This window comes from Ursus maritimus, assembly GCF_017311325.1.
Source record: "Ursus maritimus isolate PB19 chromosome X unlocalized genomic scaffold, ASM1731132v1 scaffold_X1, whole genome shotgun sequence".
NCBI lineage: Eukaryota > Metazoa > Chordata > Mammalia > Carnivora > Ursidae > Ursus > Ursus maritimus.
The window spans coordinates 112829828-112844749 of NW_024423319.1; the positions used below are offsets into that span (position 1 = coordinate 112829828).

General features: G+C 41.4%; 1 protein-coding gene across 3 annotated transcripts in view; it reads right to left on the reverse strand.

Moving 5' to 3' along the window:
- The window catches only part of ZRSR2 (zinc finger CCCH-type, RNA binding motif and serine/arginine rich 2), a 28441-nt gene that overhangs the window by 11706 nt on the left and 1813 nt on the right, over positions 1-14922 (reverse strand). For 2 of the 3 annotated variants that reach the window (XM_040634037.1, XM_040634040.1), the window contains exons 3-7: positions 11142-11220; positions 6281-6389; positions 5987-6073; positions 2879-2917; positions 2143-2261 (exon numbers count right to left, since the gene is read on the reverse strand). In XM_040634037.1, the coding sequence (XP_040489971.1) occupies positions 2143-2261; positions 2879-2917; positions 5987-6073; positions 6281-6389; positions 11142-11220 (433 nt within the window). Of the gene's footprint in view, positions 1-2142; positions 2262-2878; positions 2918-5986; positions 6074-6280; positions 6390-11141; positions 11221-14619; positions 14700-14922 lie in introns of all 3 variants that reach the window. The other variant, XM_040634032.1, reaches the window with a different exon arrangement.

Consider the following 14922-nt stretch of genomic DNA (forward strand, 5'->3'; position numbering starts at 1 on the left):
GCAATCCTGCAGCCAGAAAACCTTAAATGCCATTTGGTTCAGCTACCCACACACATGTGAATTTATACTGGGTCTCAATTGTCTTTCACAGGTACCTCCCATGTCTTCTTCGGTGGGGGGTGTTTAACATCAATTATTAGTATTTCTTGATGAAACAAAGCATATGTTCAGGAAACATTTCTAAAGGTAAAAGCGAATAAAGTCTCTTCTCCTTTCCTTAGTTCCTAGTTCCTCAAGAGGAAACGTTCACTACTGACCACATCCTACGAATCCTTTCACAGGCTTTATACAACCCCAGCTACGAACTATAAAAGGAGCTACACGTCCTACATTAGTGGCTCTCAGTCCTAGGGCGCCTGAGAAACACCCAAGGACATTTCAAAAGTAAGGCTGCCCAGGTCTTAGAGATTTACTCAACCTGAGGTAGGACATAATTTTTCAAAGCTTTCTAGAGGATTCTAGCGTGTACCTGGGTTGAGAAACACTGCTCTTAAAAAATACAAAAAGGCATGAGGGCATAACTTAAAAAAGAAAAATAAGAGGAAGAGAAAGTTTGTATTTCCAAACAAGGACATGAAACTCATGGCTTGGATAATTTTATGAATAAAATAACATGAGTGACAACATACAGCTTTCTCATTAAATACATATGAATTTGCCTGTTCATATTCCTTTTGGGATTAATAGGACCCTAAGAAATGCTTCGATCTCTTCTGCAGAATGCTTAGTAATCATTAGATTTCATCTTGGACAGATTCATTCACCTTTATGACTTATTCTTCTCCTCTGAGTTGTTCATTCATAAATAAGCCAAATGATAAATATCACCAATGCCTGGCATATTATCAAGTATTTAAATGTTTGCTAAATGAATGAAGACATCAACACTTAGTTCTCTACGTGAATGTCTTGTTTCAAAAAACACTAAGCCATGGAACGCCTGGATAGGTCAGTCAGTGAAGCGTCTGCCTTCGGCTCAGGTCATGATCCCAGGGTCCTGGGGTCGAGCCCCACGTTGGGCTCCCTCCTCAGTGGGGAGTCTGCTTCTCCCTCTGCCTGTTTCTCCCCCTGCTTGTGCGCTTGCACGCTCTCGCTCTCTCTCTCTCTGGCAAATAAATAAAGTCTTTTTTTAAAAAGGCAAAAAAGGGGCGCCTGGGTGGCACAGCGGTTAAGCGTCTGCCTTCGGCTCAGGGCGTGATCCCAGCGTTATGGGATCGAGCCCCACATCAGGCTCCTGCTATGAGCCTGCTTCTTCCTCTCCCACTCCCCCTGCTTGTGTTCCCTCTCTCGCTGGCTGTCTCTATCTCTGTCAAATAAATAAATAAAATCTTTTTAAAAAAAAATAAATAAAAAATAAAAATAAAAAATAAAAAAGGCAAAAAAAACCCCAAAAAACTGAGCCAAAGGAGGCAGGCAACGGAGTGTCTCCGAGAATAAGGGCAACCATAACAAAATGAAAATACCAGCGACCACTCAGGGCCGTGTCTGCCACATGCCTGCCATGGTGTCCGTGCTTGCCCTGTAGCCACTCCCTGCAGCCTCACTACTTTTCATCCCCACTGTACAGATGAGGAAACTAAGGCACAGAAGGCTTAAGTAACTTGCCCAAAGGGACAGCTGCTCAAGTCCGCTTCTGCTCCCCGGCTCTGTTCCTGAGTCAGAGCAGACAGAAAGAGAATGGGGAACTAGAATACTCTTCCTCACTCACTCAGGTTCTGTCTTTCACAGATATTCCTTTGGGCATGCCAATTTTTCAAAGTCTCTTTTGTGTAGTGTTGGCCACTCAAAAATAAATAAATAAATAGATAAATAAATAAAGCCAAGCTGCTCCGGTCTCTTGAAATACGTTCTTTCCCCATCCAAGTTGTCCCACGTGGACTCACGCAGGCACAGGAAGGAAACAAAAAGCACAAGATCTTCGTGACGCTGTGGAAGGAATGCAAGGGAAGCCCTGTGGGAGAGCTAGGCTGCACCCACCCAGGGAACAGGTACTGGGGGGGCAATGCGACTGGAGAAGCAGCAAGACTGCAGCCGGCGCCTGAGTGGGAGCCTTTCCAACTCAAAAAGCTCCCAAAAAGAGAAATAAACAACCTCGACATTTTGATTCACTGAATTCTGACACGATAAAGCAAAATTAGTTACCTATCTCCAAATCTGCACGCTCCTGTTTTACTGTAGAATGGACAATTAGCTCGATCTTTCTCCATTATCCTTAAGTCCATGGGTGGTTCTGGGTTTTGCCAAGTGGCACCATTTTCCAACTGTTGAAAATAACCATGACTTTACTGGTGGTGTAAAAATCCATGACGAACTCAATGTTTAAAATGTATACAAATATTTTGGTCAAAAAAAAAAAAAAAAAAAAGACTTAAGAATACACACATTTAGGTCAGAACAGGCAATCGAGACTTCACCAATAATCGTCCAGAGACATGCACTGTGTATTTCTTGGCTCCCAGTCACTGCCCATGACCAGGCATCGCCGTGGCTACTGGGAGCAGTCACTGAGGCCTCCCTGCTGCCCATCCATTCCGGATGGGGGTCAGAGGACTTGTCAGGGACGCACCCCTGAGAGCGACGCAGGTTGCTCTGGGGCAAGTTCAGCCGTTTATTTTGGGGCAACAGCATGTGATGTTGCTCGCGCATTTTAAGGACTACAAATACGGACAGTCCACAGGGGGCTTGACACCATTTGCTTTCATTCATCAAACACCTCTTGCTGCCGCCGCCGCTGCCATAAAAATCACAGAGCTGCGAGTGGTTCTGATATTCACACGTGACCTACATAGCTTACCCCAAAATTAACATCACACCAGAGGAACGGTGTTTAAAGAAACGTTCCCTGGTCTCAAATTCTGAATGAAAGTTTTGAAAATACCTCATTTTCAGCCTGCTCCAGCATCTTCTGCACAGCTTCCTACAAATGGTGCAAACACAGGACTAATGAAAACGTGCAAGTCAGGAAAGTCACGTCTGGTTTCTCTGGTTAAGAAGCTCATGTGTAACAATTAAAAAAAAAGAAAAAAAGAAAAAAAGAAAACCACACACGCCAAAGGCTTCAGGTTCTCATTTGCTTTCTACAGCACAGATCTTCTGAAAAGCTTTCAAAGGACATATAGCTGAGAACGTTTATTCAAATAGGACATTTATTAGCTCCCATTGCAAAACACAGTCTTATAATAGTTTCAGTAACAGTAATATTTAGCATATTTGATCATATATACCACATTCTAACTTTCAAGATGAGAGAGATAGTATCAGTGAATTATTATATAATGCAATGTTTAGATCCAACATCATCAACACTTAACAGATGTTAAATTATGACATGAACAGTAGAAATTCAGGTTGATGAAAAATCTCAAACATTTCGGTAAGGCAAAGAAGTCTTGCAATATACCAGTAAATTCTAAGCTCACTGTCATTTAAACAAGTTTTAAATTATTCTTGACAGACTTCTCTTCCCTAGCCCCTTAAAGCATTACATGAAAGACTCCTGTGTCTAGCTGCTTACTTGAGAACGCTACCCAGTCACGTGGGGTCCTGGCTAACTTAACGTGCTCACCACACAGCCCTGGTTCTTCTTCACCCCCACCCACCTGAACGCCCCCCATCTCACTAACCAACGCTGCCATTCATTTGCCCGCTTGTTCGGACCAACAACCTACAAAGTAGAACCGGAATTCCTCTCCTTTCCCTTCCCCTCCCTGTCCATTCAGTCTACAAACCAGAGTCCCACTGCCTCTGCCTCCACACACCCCACACCTCGGTATACTTATCCTTACTAAGGACTCCTCTCATCTAAGCCACCATCATGTCCTATCTGGAACAGTGGCCTTCTAACTGGTCATTCTATTTTCACTCCTGTCTCCTTGGTGACTACTCCCCACTCTCTACCGTCCGTCCCCCTTCTTTATACAAAAGTTAGAATGATCTGGTAAAGGTATAGATGTAAATTAAATGAAGTCAAACCCTGCTTAAAAACCCTGCAGTGGCTTCCCATGACACTTAACATAAAACCCAAACTCCTCCTTCTGGTCCAGGAGGCCTTACATGATCTGACCCTGCCTACATTCCTGAACGTCCCCACTGCTCTCTCCTTTGGTCTCCAAGATCCAGGCACCCTGACATCTTTTCAGCTCCACTCTCAGGTCTCTTCCCTCTGCCTGGACCCCTTCTCCCCAAGATCTCTGTACTAAGGTATCAGCTCAAACATCAGCTCCTTGGACAAGTCTTCCCTGAACTATATCCCTACCCCAATCACTATCACACGACTCTTTGTATTTCTTTATAGCACTTAACATTATCTCATAGCACTTAAAATTATCTGTTTTGCTTATTTATCATCTGGCTCCCCCACCCAAAAAACTCAAGGAGAGCAGGGACTGTGTTTTTCACTGCTCTATCTCCATCTACTAGAAAAGTATCTAGCGCACAGCAGAAACATGCTTACAACCTACCTCATTTTACCTGCCTCTCCATAATGTCTCACCTGACTTCCTTTGAAACAAAAGCCTTAGCTTTTTTAAAAGAAGCCTTCGCTTTTCTCTGATGCCAGAAAGACCTCAATTGAGAACATTTTACTGTTAAAATGGGCATCAATTACTCTATAAAAAAAAAAATGACAAGCTCCCAACAACTTCCCTGCCCCCTAAAAAGCTAGCATGGTCTCGCCTCATCTGTAACGCAATGCTCAAATGAGGGTGTTAAAAATTCACACTGGAGAGGCGCCTGGGTGGCTCAGTCGGTTAAGCGTCCAGCTCTCCTTTTTGGCTCAGGTCATGATCTCATGGGTCATGGGATCGAGCCCTGTGTCAGGCTCCATGCTCAACAGGCAGTCTGCTTAAGGATTCTCTCCCTCTACCTCTTCCCTTGCTCACGTACTCTCTCTCATATGTGCTCTCTCTCTCTCTCTCTCTAAAATGAATAAATCTTTAAAAAAAAAAATCCGCATTGGAATTAACTGATGACCTGAGACACAAAAAAACAAAGTTTGTGGAGGCTGCTTCTACCCTATCATGACTAGGGTATAAACAAATGCATTCTTCTCCATGATAACTACCCACTTGTATGCTATTCAAACTTGGGAATATGCTAGAAAAGATACATCCTGAGGAATCAGTCAAGGAATGATGAGCTGTGCGATCTTAGAAATAAATACACTGTGTTAAGGAATAGCAGCAAAATAAACCAAAGCAATCTGTAAAAGATCCTGAAAGATACATACATATACCTCATAGATTTTTTAATGAGTAAGTATGTGTTAGCTACAATGGCCTTTACAGCCAAGTTGGAAAGGAAGTCAAGACTTAGCAACAAAAAATATTTCCTAATTCCTCAATATTGGAGTTTCCGATTTTTTTCAGTTAATTCATTCTTGCTGACATGTTATAAGCAGTTAAATGTCTTATTAACTCAGTAAATGTGGACACGACACAAAATATTCTCTAAATGGGACAAGCCATATACAAAAGAACCTCAGAAACACTTTGGTGTGAATATAAAGAGCTAGAGCAAAAAAACCATTTGCTCCAGGGGGACGAAGTGGAGAACAGGGGCCAGCAGCCTGTTTTTCAAAATATAACAATAGTTTTATTGGAACACAGCCGTAACCATTTATTTACATATTATCCACGGCTGTTTTCACGCCATACCAACAGAGTTGGATGCTTACAACAAAGACCATACACACCAAAAAGCCCCAAATTTTTACTCTCTGGCCTTTACAGGGAATTCTGCCAATGCCTGGTATAAAGGGGAAGACGGGTAGGTGAAGGAAAAACTTAAGGTATCTGCCACTGCACAGACCCAGAGAAGAGATAAGAGAACCTAGCGTGTATCTATACTAACCACAGGACGCTTCCTCGACAGGACCGCGAAGCGCAAACCCTGGTATGCCTACGGCTCATTCTTCAGCCCCAGCCCACACCGTATCTGTGCACCAAGAGGATACGCAGTGCGTTTATCCTCCTGTGACAGGAATCACCTCTCTTTCTCTCTTCTCCTGTAGCTTCTGTTCCTCCTCTTCTCTCTCTTTTCTCTGCTGCTCTTCCCATTCTTCCTTTAACTTTCTCTTTACCGGAAAAAAGAAAGAGAAGGAACGGTAATTCTTGTCACTCGCTTTTTAAAAACACTGAACACATGGGGCAGATAAATGAAAAACTTTACCACTGGTAAAATGGGTACTACCCATTTTTTTTTAAGTTCAAGATCTGTAACTCTTACTGAGAGTTATTTTGGTTAACTAATTAGTTAACTGGCCATCTGATTAATATCATACCTCTTGTTCTTCCTGCCGTTTTCTAGCTGCCTCTTCCTTTTCCTTCTTTCTTCTGAATTCTTCTTGTGCCTTCTGCTCCCGAAGCAACCACGCCTCATGTAATTTTTGCCTACAATGTAATGATGTAATCAAATAAAAGAAATGAGCACGGGGCGCCTGGGTGGCACAGCGGTTAAGCGTCTGCCTTCGGCTCAGGGCGTGATCCCGGCGTTCTGGGATCGAGCCCCACATCAGGCTCCTCCGCTATGAGCCTGCTTCTTCCTCTCCCACTCCCCCTGCTTGTGTTCCCTCTCTCGCTGGCTGTCTCTATCTCTGTCGAATAAATAAATAAAATCTTTAAAAAAAAAAAAGAAATGAGCACTAGTTTACAATTACATACACACAATGATAGCAAAATGACATATTTGGGAATGATTAAGCTATGACGAAAGGTATTTTCAAGAAAGTAGTTAAGTGGAGGGTAAGAGGAGCAGAAGATATGAGTAGGGATCTTGGAAAAGCACTCTGTCTCAGTAGCTCTCTTCCTAGAGGGTAAGAGCTGAAAATCCCTACATTTCCTATCTGTGACATCTTTTACATAGAACAAGGACACTACAATTTTCCCTTCAGGTTGACCATCAGGATGTTTAGGTGTCAATAAGGATGCCAGCAAGTCTCAAGGCACCATCTAGCTTTTCATGTTCAGAAGGTCCTACCCCTGGGGCGCCTGGGTGGCTCAGTCATTAAGCGTCTGCCTTCGGCTCAGGGCATGATCCTGGAGTTCTGGGACCGAGCCCGACGTCAGGCTCCCTGCTGCTGGGAGCCTGCTTCTTCCTCTCCCACTCCCCCTGCTTGTGTTCCCTCTCTCGCGGGCTGTCTGTCAAATGAATAAATAAAATCTTAAAAAAAAAAAAAGAAGAAGAAGGTCCTACCCTGCCTCTTCTATGCATTTTACAAGTGGTCCCTGCGAGACCGTGGCACTAGGAAAACCTCTGCCACCCTGTATCTTTGCACCGCTCCTCTACACAGTTAAGAGTCTGCCGTGGCTTGCCCCAAGCACATAAACTGTTCAAAGAAGGGAAATAAAACTCTGAGCATGTTTTAAAATAAAGGAAGCTACGGGTTTTAAGATGACAAGGAGTTATACGAATAAATTAACAGGTGTCTAGTTTATTTTTAAAAATGACCAATTACAAACAGTGATGTTATCTTAAAATGGCAAGCATCTCAGACATCCAATACCACAAGTTTCTAACTGAAAGATAGGTTACATTTCTTTTTCTTCTCCTTTTTTTTTTTTTTTTTTTTAAGATTTTACTTATTTGGCAGAGAGAGTGAGTGAGCGCACAAGCAGGGGGAGTGGCAGGCAGAGGGAGAAACAGACTCCCTGCTCAGGGAGCTCCACATGGGGCTCGATCTCAGGACCCTGAGATCATGACCTGAGCTGAAGGCAGATGCTTCACTGACTGAGCCACCCAGGCACCCCATGATGGGTTACATTTCAAAAGTCAATAGGGTGTTTAGAACGTAGGTTGCATTTTCCCACTGAATTTGGAAAAAGGAAGTGAAATATGAGAAACGGTTCTGTATTACTTCAGCAACATTAGGCGTTACATAAGGTTTTATGTACAGCCTGGGGAACCTATTCACAATTTCGAGTGCCCTATGGGAAAAGACATTCCATCTCCAACTACACATTGCAGGAGCACATCTTTCCACCACGGTAGAGGTCGGCACACCGCATCGGTCCACAGGCCTGTGCACGTTGTGGCTTAAGTACAGATGTTTTGGTGTGCAGAACTCTGACTTAGGAGTCTTTTGAGGAACAAATTAATTGCATATAAACCAAACCAAAGCCCATCTAAATCTAAGACCTCAAAAGAGTCAACGGTTACAAAGTTTCAACTTCTCTAACTTGCATATACTGTTGAGTAGCAGAACTGGAGAACCGCGGCTCACACAGCTCCATCACACCCCGGCACTGGGAGGACTGGAGGACCGGCTAGCATGGCTTCCAGCAGTGGCAGGCTGTGCCCTCAGGTTGACCCCAGCCCCTCCTCCCTGCCCATTAAAACGCCCTCAGAGAAAGCTCAAAGCTGCCAGGAAAATGCACTATCTGCCCTAGCCAACACAGGAGCAGAGATAGGCCCCTGCCCTCGCCTGCTTAGCGCATTTACTAAAAACGGCTTATAATTGTGACTAGGCCTCTCTCAAGGACCTGAGAGCCATTTCTTGGAAATGTAATCTTTAAGAAGAAGGCCCCCGTGTCTCAGTGTCTGTGAAAGACTAGAATCCTAACTTCCCTAAGTGCCTAACAGACGCAGCTGGCCTAGTCACATTTACCCGGACCAACCCTCTGTACTTCCTTCCCTCACTAATTCCCCTGCACTCCTCCCCTCACTCCCGCCCCCCCTTGTAAAGGGGCCAATCGCCCCTGCACAAATCAGAGTGGAGCTCCGCTCTTTCCCCTACAGCTCTTTCCCCTACAGTGGGGAGTAACGCAATACAATCTGTTCTCGCCACTTTAACGTCTGCCTGTGTTATTCTCTGATGCTAGACATGTGTTTTAAGGCAGTACATAAAGCCAGACAGTGTTTCCACAGAACTAATCCTCCTGCTTTTCAACAACACACTATTATGCGACTGGGACAGAACAAAGATCAAAGGAACATAAAGATCTGGTTATCTGATTTAAAAGAAGCACCTCAAACTCAATGGGAAAACAAAAAAAACCGACCCCTATTTCATACCATATATATCTTCATCACAACAGAAATCTCTAACAACCAGTTATTACAGCATCTCCTATCTACTAACACTATGTTAAGTGCGTATACTTGCCACCTCGTTTCATCCCCCCACTTCCATGAGGGAGGTACTAGGATTGATTTTATTTCCATTTTATCTCCATATTTAAGACAAGGAAGTTGAAGCTTAGAGAGATAAACAACATGAACACAGCTAATAAGTGGCAGGGCCAGGACCAGAATGCAGCTCTGGCTCAATCGACTGCACGTTCTCAATCACTACTACATTTTCTTTTGGCATTTTGCTGATTGTGCCTCTTTATGTGCTTAGGTGGAGAACAGGACTGAATTCCATGCAAAGCAGCAACAGTCCCTACTAAACATGCCACTAAATAGCTACAGAGTGTCTATGAAGTTTTTTTTACTCCTTTTAAAAATAGGTTTTTATTGTGGCAAAATAGACACACCATAAAATTTAGGATTTTAACCATTTTTAAGTGTACAGTTGCATAACATTAAGCACATTCACAGTATTGTGCACCGTTTGGGGAAAAAACTACCCCCTGAAATATACTAAGAGAGAAAACTAGAAGATTTTCATCATCTTGGGACGGAGGAGGCCAGATATCATGATGAAAGGTGATGACATGAAAATCAAATTATGGTTAGGACTGATGACAAATGAGAAAAACATACATCACACATATGACCGATAAAGGACGGATATCCTTAATCAGTAATAACCTTGCTTACACAACAAACTTAAAATAATGTATCCCAAAAGAGAAAGGTGGAAGACTTAAGCAATCTAAAATAGGTAATAAAATTTATTAAAAAATACACAAACTTTACTAAGAAATGAACATTTGAAACAATGAAATGTGGGGCGCCTGGGTGGCTCAGTCGGTTAAGCGTCAGCCTTCGGCTCAGGTCATGACCCCAGGGTCCTGGGATCGAGTTCCGCCTTGGGCTCCCTGCTTCTCCCACTGCCTGCTACTCCCGTTTGTGCTCACACGTGCGTACTCTCTGACAAATAAATAAAGAAAACCTTTAAAAAAACCAAACAACAATGAAATGCAACTTTTCACGATAGTTTTAAAACTTGATGCCTGGTGTGAGGGAAGAAGGTATGGGGATACAGGCCCCTCGATTCACTGCTAGAAGGGCTGCAAACTGGGGTGCCCCTTCTACCCAACCATCGACATTTTACGTGTACTTATCCTTTGATCCCAATAATTTCATTTCTAGGCATTTTCCTGAGGAAATAATAGGACAATTACCAAGGATATATAAGCATGGATACTCATGGCACCTTTTTATAGAATTGTAAAAATATCTGAGTATAAATTAATAGTAAATACTAGGAAATAGGAAGTTCACAGTAAATAGTAAGCGAATGTTATTTAATAGTAAATAACCCGAATGTCCATCAGTAGAGAACTACAGATTATGAACCAAGAATTATGATATAAAAAATAAATAAACTTTAAAATAAATAAATAAATAAATAATATATTATGCTACATCCATACAATGGACACGATGTTGCCACCAAAATGGTTGAATTAGGTATGTGAATCAATACTGAAATACAGGTCCTATGTTAAGCAAAAAAAGCAATTAAAATGCATAAATAACCTCCCATTATAGACATAAACACACAGTACATCTACACTCTTACATTTTAAACAGTGGCTATCTTTGGGTGTGCTGAATTCATTGAAGCTCTTTCACTCTTTAGACTTACTTTAATTTCTTTTTCAAAACATTTTCAAATTAGCAAAAATAGTGAAAAATACTCCCATTTAAGAAAAATGAGAACATCTAATTTTAGTCTGTCAGGTGGCGATTTAAATATTTTATACAGGGTTATAAGACCTGTTTTGTATAAGGTGTTATAAAGAAGACCTGTACTAGTTCGTAAAGACTTATAATATTTATTTTTAAAATTTTTTTCTTAAGTAGGCTGGGCATGGAGCCCAACACAGGGCTTAATGTCATGACCCTGAAATCAAGACCTGAGCTGAGATCAAGAGTCAGATGCCCAACCAACTGAGCCACGCAGGCGCCCCAAGACTTATAATATTCAAATAAAACAACTGGGTTCATGAGGAAGTGCTCCGATTACTGCTGACCTCTCTATCTCCAACAGCTTCTCTTCTTCCAGGTGCTGTTCTTCAATAAAAGCATCCTCCTCCTCCTTCTGTGAGAGTCCTAAGGAAATTTAAATGTTTTATTAAACAATCTGAATATTGTAAAACCTCGGTCAATGATTCAGGGGTAAAAAAAAAGAAAATCTAATCTTTACAATTATGGTACGAATCTGTTTTTAAAGCCTTCTAATAAGGGCTCCAACCAACCAAATTTGAAACAATTTTGAAACCCAAAAAAACCAAAAATGGTAGATAACACATTCAATTGAAAAAATTAATTGACGGTTCCACAGTGATACTCAAAAAAGTGGCGGGGTATGAAAAGGAACATTCATCTTTACAGAAGAATGGCAACTAAAAAATGTAGAAAGACTTAAGTAGAAAAGTCATCATTTTTGCAACCCCCACTGTAAGAACCGATTTTTAAAAAAATTCTAAAAACAGTGGATGAAAGCTTGATGGGAAGAAGATATTTACTTACACCATTTCAAAACATCAGCTCACAGATGAGTACTAATTACAAAGGGGAAACATCCTTTACAATGGAGCCATCTGACTGGCAACACTTTGACCACCCGTAGCAATACTAAGAATGGAACGACCTGACATTATAGGTCCCCTGATGTGTGCAATGAGAGGTATACAGCATCAGCTTTGTAGTATTTGCCATAAGGAGTGTAACCTGAAGCTTATCAGGAGAAGACAGGCTAATCCAGAATGCAGGGTATTCCACCAGACAAGTGGCGTGAACTTTTCACAATCATCAGTCTTGGTTTGGGAAAGTTCAAGTATGGCCTGCATATCACACCATTGAATTACTGTTCCTTTACATGGCAGCAAGTCTGATATTATGCTCCTTATTCTAAGGAGACTCAGGCTAAAGTATGTAGAGGTGAGAGATCATGATCTCTGCAACTGACAGGCAATGAATTCAGAAAAAATATGTACATATGTATCTATCTATATAGGGAATAAGGCAAAATGTTAACACTGGCAAATCTAGATGATGTGTTCATGGATATTTATTGTACCATTTTCAACTTTCTGTACACTGGAACATTTTCAAAAAGAAGATGGGAAAATATTTTTAATATAACTTACTATATAATAATACATATATACATAATATAAAATCCTATTCAGAATTTATATTTGGGGGGAAAAAGGAGGAAAACTGAAGTGATCCTAAGGAAATATAAAAGAAGATCTCAGGCTTAAAGGAAAAAGATTTTCTATCTGTCGCATATGTGGAGTTTAGGTCTAATCAAAGGTACACCCAGTTCTAGGTAACTACAATTTACTTTTCTTATGTAAATTTCATTATTTCAGCACCTGAAATTAAAATAGGTTAAAAAAAAATGGGATAAGTTCTAACTCACACAGAATAAAATCTAATTATTCAGATTATTAAATGAGCTAATGTAAATAAAGGGCCTTCCGGAGAACCTGGCACAGGAGCTATCACTGACTTACAGAGGTATGCCCATAGCATTTGCTCAATACGTACGATGAAATATATGCAAGGATACATATAAGTATAGTATACTTAATTGTATCATACATATAACTGTATAAATTGGAATCAGGCTACTTGCTTTTCATTCTTAACGTCACCTTAATTTCTGACAAGGCAGCTCATTTCAGGCTATTTCGAGTAGAACTGTATGCTGAAGAGGCTACCTGTAAATGAGAGGTCAATATTCCAGAAATTTCTACCACTCATTTTCCAATTCACTCTTACGAGCAATTCTTACAGACTATTTCCCTATTCTAGCCTTCTGGGTGTTGTCTGCCCATCCAATGTGTGCTACAATGAACAGCAGTGTTTGGCAGGCCACACTATTCATGAAGCACCACTAAGAATTAGGAGTTGGAGTGGGCCAAAGTAGGAGCAGTAGTCCAGAGACAAATGCTTAGACTTGGATCTGCCATTAACCATATAATCCTGACCAAACCAGTAACTGCATCCTCCAACTGACTAAACTGCCAAAGAACATGATCCACCCGCCTCTCCACAAAGGCTCACTCTGAAAGCACTTCTCGAAGTCAAAGAGGGGGAAATTCAATGCAATAAAAACTACAGCTCTAGGATTTAAAAGAAGGGAAAAAAAGATTAAGAAGTTTAAAAAAAAAAAGGTATATTGGAAGAAAACAGGTTAAGTAAACAAAGGTAGCTGAGACTGTTAAGGGGGGGGGGGCGGAGACAGACACCAAGGGCATCAATAACTCCAACCCACCCTGGTTTTTCCTTTTATCCCTGATGCTTGTCCTGCCTTAAGTAGTCCGGTTTTGAATAAAAGATGCTAACAAAAGCCACGCGTAAGCACCCTGCTCCTCCCATTCTAAATACTCCAAGTACTGCTACTGAAAATAATTACTGGGCAACTCCAAAGGTAAATAAAATGTCTACAGTTATGTTTCACAAAGCTAGAGCATACTGGTTACTTGAGGCCCTTGCCACGGACCGCAAGAATTGTTTAGATACATTTTTGCAATGTATACAAATATCAAGTCATTACAATGTATACCCAAAACTAATGTGTCAATTATATGTCAAAAAAAAAAAAAAGTGTCTGAAGGTCCGCCTGGATAATCTGGATGGCAAACATTATAATGTAGTACTGCTGTGTGATTTCAGTGCTTCCATCTGCATTTATAACTAATATATAATTTTATAAGTTAGTACTAATTTTATTGTATTAAACAGGCAGGTTTAATATGTATTTGTATTTGTTAGATTCTGTCATGTGAAGGACAAATGACACCACAGCCAGTACAGATGAAGGTGCCACAGTACTTTAACAGGAAAAAACAACTACTACTAAATAACTACAGGGCAACAGTAGTGGCACTCCCAACTCCAATCGGTACCATATTCATGCTGAAAGCTTGTTTCACATCATCCCTAACATTACATTGATGTAGATTTGAATTTTACTGGATGTGTAATTTCACTTGGTTTTATAATCTTGTACATATATTGTTTTATACTCAAAAGTTTCATATCTGGTTTTATGCATATATATATTTTTTAATGGTATTAATAATAATTTGAGTCAGCAGAGGGTCTCTTGTATTACTCAAGTTTGAGAAAAATTTGCAAAATGTCTAAACCCCTCAAGTCCTGCTGGTTTTACAACGGAAAACATTCGCTGAATACTTACTATGTGCAAGGGCTGTGCTAGCTGCTGTAATTCATGATGCCTGCACCTGTAATATCAGATACTTCATAAATACTTACATATAATCAGTGGTTGATTCACTATGACCTTTTTCCCCCTCTTTAGTACGTTAATATCGTTTCTGAAGTGGGTCTAGCATAACTTTACTTGGGCGGCAGTAGCCGCCGTAAATTTTTCGGCAGATAAGTACTTGGCTTCCTTCTGAAACTGGGGCTTCAAGTTACAACGGGAGCGGAGAGAGCAATTTCATACACAGAAAACAGGCTGGAGTCGGTTACCTGAGTCCCTCAATCGAGCCAGTTCCTGCCGTCGTTTCTTTCGTTTCGCCTTCTTCAGGGCGGCCCTGTACTTTTTGTGGCTGGAAGATTGAAACAGGCACACACCAGCGTCAATTGATCACACCTGCGGCGCTGTCTGACTGCCACCCTCCCCCCGCCCCGCCACAACCCGCCGCGCCCAGTGACAGGAAATCGCTCGGTGCCCGGGAGTGAAATCTTGCTTCCCGGGTTTTCATTACGGAACACGCGTTTACTATCGCCTCACCACTCCACGACCAGATGGCAGGTCTTTTCCATCCCGTC